The sequence below is a fragment of the Penaeus chinensis genome, chromosome 11 (genome assembly GCF_019202785.1).
Source record: "Penaeus chinensis breed Huanghai No. 1 chromosome 11, ASM1920278v2, whole genome shotgun sequence".
Lineage (NCBI taxonomy): Eukaryota > Metazoa > Arthropoda > Malacostraca > Decapoda > Penaeidae > Penaeus > Penaeus chinensis.
The window spans coordinates 30514086-30519085 of NC_061829.1; the positions used below are offsets into that span (position 1 = coordinate 30514086).

Sequence of the window (5000 nt, forward strand, 5' to 3'; positions counted from 1 at the left end):
GCCAGGATGGAATCATGTGCTTGCCATGTAAACTGATATTTTAGTTTATTAACCCAATCAATTAATAACTTTAAAATAATCATGATGAAAATCCTAACAATAACATTACAGATATCAATATTGTACAAAAAACATTAGGAAAATCAGATATGGTCATATTAGGCCTACTAATTGACCCCTTGCTGGTTCTGCCCTTGTGGTGTCATGTGTGTGCCACAAATTTTCTAACAAAACTAGAGTGGACATTACATGTAGTCATTGTCAAAGGGTAAACTGGTGACACATTTTATATAAAAACAAATATATATAGGTCTATTTATCAAAAATTAAGTTTTCAACAGAATTGTGTCAACTCTGTAAGTAGAGCAGGTTGTCTGCTGTACCAAACAAACCATCTGGCAACTCAAAAGATAAACTGCTTGTGGTAAAGTCTCCATGTCAGAAACCTGTCATCTTTTTCCAATTTTCAAAAAAAGATTGGTCTTGTCAAAATCTGATTACTGAATATTGGAAAGTAAATAGAATATAAGAATACTAACTTCAAGCTGCAATAATCTCATTTTGCTCACACTTACATCAGTAAATAAGCTTTGGGGCTTACATAAATGAAATTATGAAAAAATCAAAGTGCACTGACTGGCCAACCGCAGGCCTAAGCCTGGAAACTTCAAGTACATGAAGGAGCAGGACATAAATAATCAGTAAGATGAACCATGATCATTACAACAAATTTAGAAAAGGTGGGAATAAGAATGAATATCTTCACAGTGCAGGAGAGGTTGTTGACCAGTTACAATTATATCTTCCTCAGAAATACATACATTAGTGAGATTACAAGACACACATATTTCAAATATGAGCTTAAGAATGACCTGACAACTGTGACCTGTTGCTCATTATCCAGACATTTTCCTCTGTTGCCATGTATATAACTTCAGTTCTTTTTCTTTTTAGTTATTCAATCCTCCTGGAATCACTTCTGCCTGTCTCCAGTTCAATAGATGTCCAGCTTCATCTACATGCACCATCATGGTGTTGGCAGTCCTGTGGTGATGCATGTTAGCACAATATTGGTGCTGAAACCACAATCGGTTTTACCATAATATACTTTATTTCATATGCTGCAGGGTATGCACTATATAGTGCTGTCCTGATTGTTAGCTGGCAGCTTTCTGTCTCATACTATACCATGTGTATAACTGCACAGGGTGTGCAAGTAATTTCTACTGTATTACCAAAATAACTGTCTATCCCCTCAGAAATATTTCAAGGCTGTAATACAAAGCTAGTCATATTTTTTGCTTTCTTTCTGAGGTTCAGAGGGAAACCTCTGGTTATTTGTATTTCATGAACAAATTAATATCAAAAGTAATTTTAGCCTCCCCTAACTCACACAGAGGTGCTTTCTCTTAAGACTCCAATTCAGCACGGTACAGGACACCAAGGACCTAATCAATTACATACTCTCAAACTACCGCTGAACTGATGATGTTGACAAAGTGTTCCTTCAAGAGAGTACTGATTGCTGCACAGCCAATGCATCATCAAGCCCCACAGCAATCCCACATAGACATATCACTGTCCTGAAGGGTCTCCTCTACAGTGAGACCATCATCACCCAGGCTGATAAAGGTGGGGGTACTGTTATGGATAAAAATGGTTAGAGGTAAAACTAACCATTTACATTCCTATGTTTCTGTTTGCAAAAAAAAAAAAAAATTACGAAAGATGTGGAAAAGATGGAAGCTAACACGTTCAGGAAGAAGGCATATGGTTTACTCCTACATTCAGCTGGAATTAAACATTTACTTAACCTTTTGGAGGAGGCTCCCTGCAACCCCTCCAAGAAAGATCTCCCAAATGTACACAAGCCAGCCATACCAATAGGACAATGTAAGACTGCTGTCTTGAAATGGATAGCCACATTGCTCTGGGTGACTTTAATGCAGTATCCAATTGTGCTTACAATGGCTACGAGAGGTTTGTCTCGCCCCATGGCTCAGGAGCTGATACAAGTAGTGAGAAAAACTTCCTTCTCTGGGATTTGCACAGAACCACAGATTGAGGATTTCTGGCTCCTGGCACCAGTATTCCAACCTGCATTGCTAGACCAGAATATAACTAATGTGGCCAAGGAGATCATGCACATGCTTGGTTTATTGGAGTGTTGAGTTTAGCAGTACCACCAGAATTAGTTGTGGCTACTCTCCACATCCATCTTCAAAACACCCTATCCCTCCAGCTACTTTTCCATGGCAAAAAAGAAGTGTGCTCTAAGGTTTGGCAAGACTATTTCTGACTTTTCACAAAACTTGACATCCTTACAGGTTATATTTCGCTGTGGGAACTCAGATAAGAAATAACGTACCATTATTAAAAACATAGTAATGATAACAATAATGAAAGTAATTAACATAAGAACAATAACAATAATATCAATAATATTATCACTATCATTATTATTATTATTATTATTATTATTATTATTATTATTATAATTAACAATAATAATAGTAATAATAGTAATAATAATGATAATAGTAGCAGTAGTAGTAGTAACAACAACAACAACAACAACAACAACAACAACAACAACAACAACAACAACAACAACAATAAATAATAATAATAAAAAATAATAATAATAAATAATAATAATATCATAATAACAACAATAACGATAAAAACAATAATAAAAAATATGACATTAATAATAATAATAATAATAATAATAATAATAATAATAATAATAATAATAATAATAACAATAATAATAATAATAATAGTAATAACAACAGCAAATATAACAATAAAAATAGAAATAATAAAAATAATGAACATGATGATGATGATGATACAATAATAGTAGTTGTAGTCCAATAATAATAATAATAATAAAAATATATCACAATCATAATCATAATAAAGGTAATAACAATAATAACAACAACAATAATAATCATGATAATAATAATGATAATAACAACAAGAACAATAATAATCATAATCATAATCATAATCATAATCATAATCATAATAAAAATAATAATAATAATAAAAAATAATAATAACAAAATAATAATAATAAAAATAATAATAATAATAATAATAATAATAATAATAATAATAATAATAATAATAATAATAATAATAATAATAACAATAACAATAATAACAATAATAACAATAATAATAAGAATAATAACAATAATAACAAAAAAAAAAAATAATAATAATAATAATAACAATAATAATAATAATAATAATAATAATAATAATAATAATAATAATAATAATAATAATAATAATAATAATAATAATAATAATAATAATAATAATAATAAAAATAATAACAATAATAATAATAACAATAATAATAATAACAATAATAATAACAATAATAATAATAAAAATAACAATAATAATGATATAACTTCAACAATAACCATAACAAAATCAATAATAATTATCACCATCATCATCATCAACATCACTATTACTAATTAATAAGTTGAACATATCTGAATGCCTTGTATTACAGGAAACAGCCAAGACATTCTTCAAGAAATAACAGAAATGCAGCAGTGAATATGTAATGGCAATGAAGATGCATTTCTTGGATAAACTAAATATTCTTTAAAATATAAGATTGTGCCACACGGCAACTCGCTTAGAATTCACATTTATATTTAGCTGCATTAACTTTGCTTTTTTGAGATGGCCAAAATGAATAGTCAGGATTGAATGCTGGTTGAAATAGTTTAAATAGGATGTATTACAATAGATCTTTATCAAAATATATGCATTTTGAGCAATACAATAAGTAATTTTGTAGTTCAGAGATCCAAACATTGACTGTTCTTAGTCATCACACCTAGCAATGCCACTGTGAAAGGCATCTGTGTAGCACATACTTCTAAAAGATTATAAATACATAATGCCGCAAAATGTATTAGGCATACGGCCATAAGTCTGTCCCTATTACTCTGGCTAACACCCCTTGGGGCACTCCTTGCTAAAGACTAGACTCCTCCTCCTGGGGACCTACTGCCCTCAACCCCCGCAATGGAAGATAAAGACTCCCCCACATATTCACGGCAGGGTTGAGCATAAAACTGATGTGTGAGCACCCAATGCCAACTTTGTCCTGCGTTCGATCCTCCTGCACATACTTGGTGGATTCAGTTGTCCAGGGTAGACCCTGCATATCACTATATATTGAACAATTCTCTGTATGCTGTACACATTTTATCCCGTGTTTTCCCTGGTGCCATTCAGGTGCTCTCTGCTCCCACGGCTAAGATTGTGGATATTGGGGGATTTCTGCAGCATAATTCCATATAATTGGGTAGTAGAGGGTGAGAGGAATCCATCAGTGCCCTATCTTCGAGATCAGTCATACAAAGGTATTCTAAATATTTACCATGGTCTTATTTTTTCATTTCCAGGTTGTTAATTACATTAATGTATAATAAGAATATACCACTTCTTAAAAATATCATGCATGGCGATCTTATAAAGGAAATGCGACACACTTAACTGCGCTATCACTTCAATAAAATGTTCACTTTGTATCTGAAACCACTACAAATCTGCCCTAAGCCTCAACTTCTAGGAAATCGCACGCTAAGGCGCCCCAAATTGATAGGCCTACTTTTGAGGTCAAAATCCTTGGACGGAAACCTCTTCCACCACATTCAAAAAATAGTATCGGCACCCAAACTACGAATAATGTCCACGTCCCACGAACTATCTCTACACGTCAGTCTGCCCATATTTACCGTGTGGCGTGCCGTGGAGATCATACTGCTGGAGCCGATACACAGTGAACTCGGCGGCGGCGTCGACCGGCACGGGCGACAGGAGGATCAGGAGGGGCAGCGCTACCACCAGGTAATACGGCACACTGCTCCTTAAAACCTCGACTAAATCCTGGTCCGACCACATCTTGAGGCCTCGTCGCACTCTTCGTTGGCGATTCGCTCTCCCCCGGGCCCTAA

At 33.5% G+C, this 5000-nt stretch overlaps 1 protein-coding gene across 2 annotated transcripts in view; it reads right to left on the minus strand.

Annotated features, from left to right (window-relative positions):
• The window catches only part of LOC125030647 (nicalin-1-like), a 15202-nt gene that overhangs the window by 10136 nt on the left and 66 nt on the right, over positions 1-5000 (minus strand). For both annotated transcript variants that reach the window (XM_047620827.1, XM_047620826.1), the window contains exon 1: positions 4782-5000. This exon is cut by the window's right edge and continues 66 nt beyond it. In XM_047620827.1, the coding sequence (XP_047476783.1) occupies positions 4782-4947 (166 nt within the window). In that variant the 5' untranslated portion in view covers positions 4948-5000. The remainder of the gene's footprint in view (positions 1-4781) is intronic.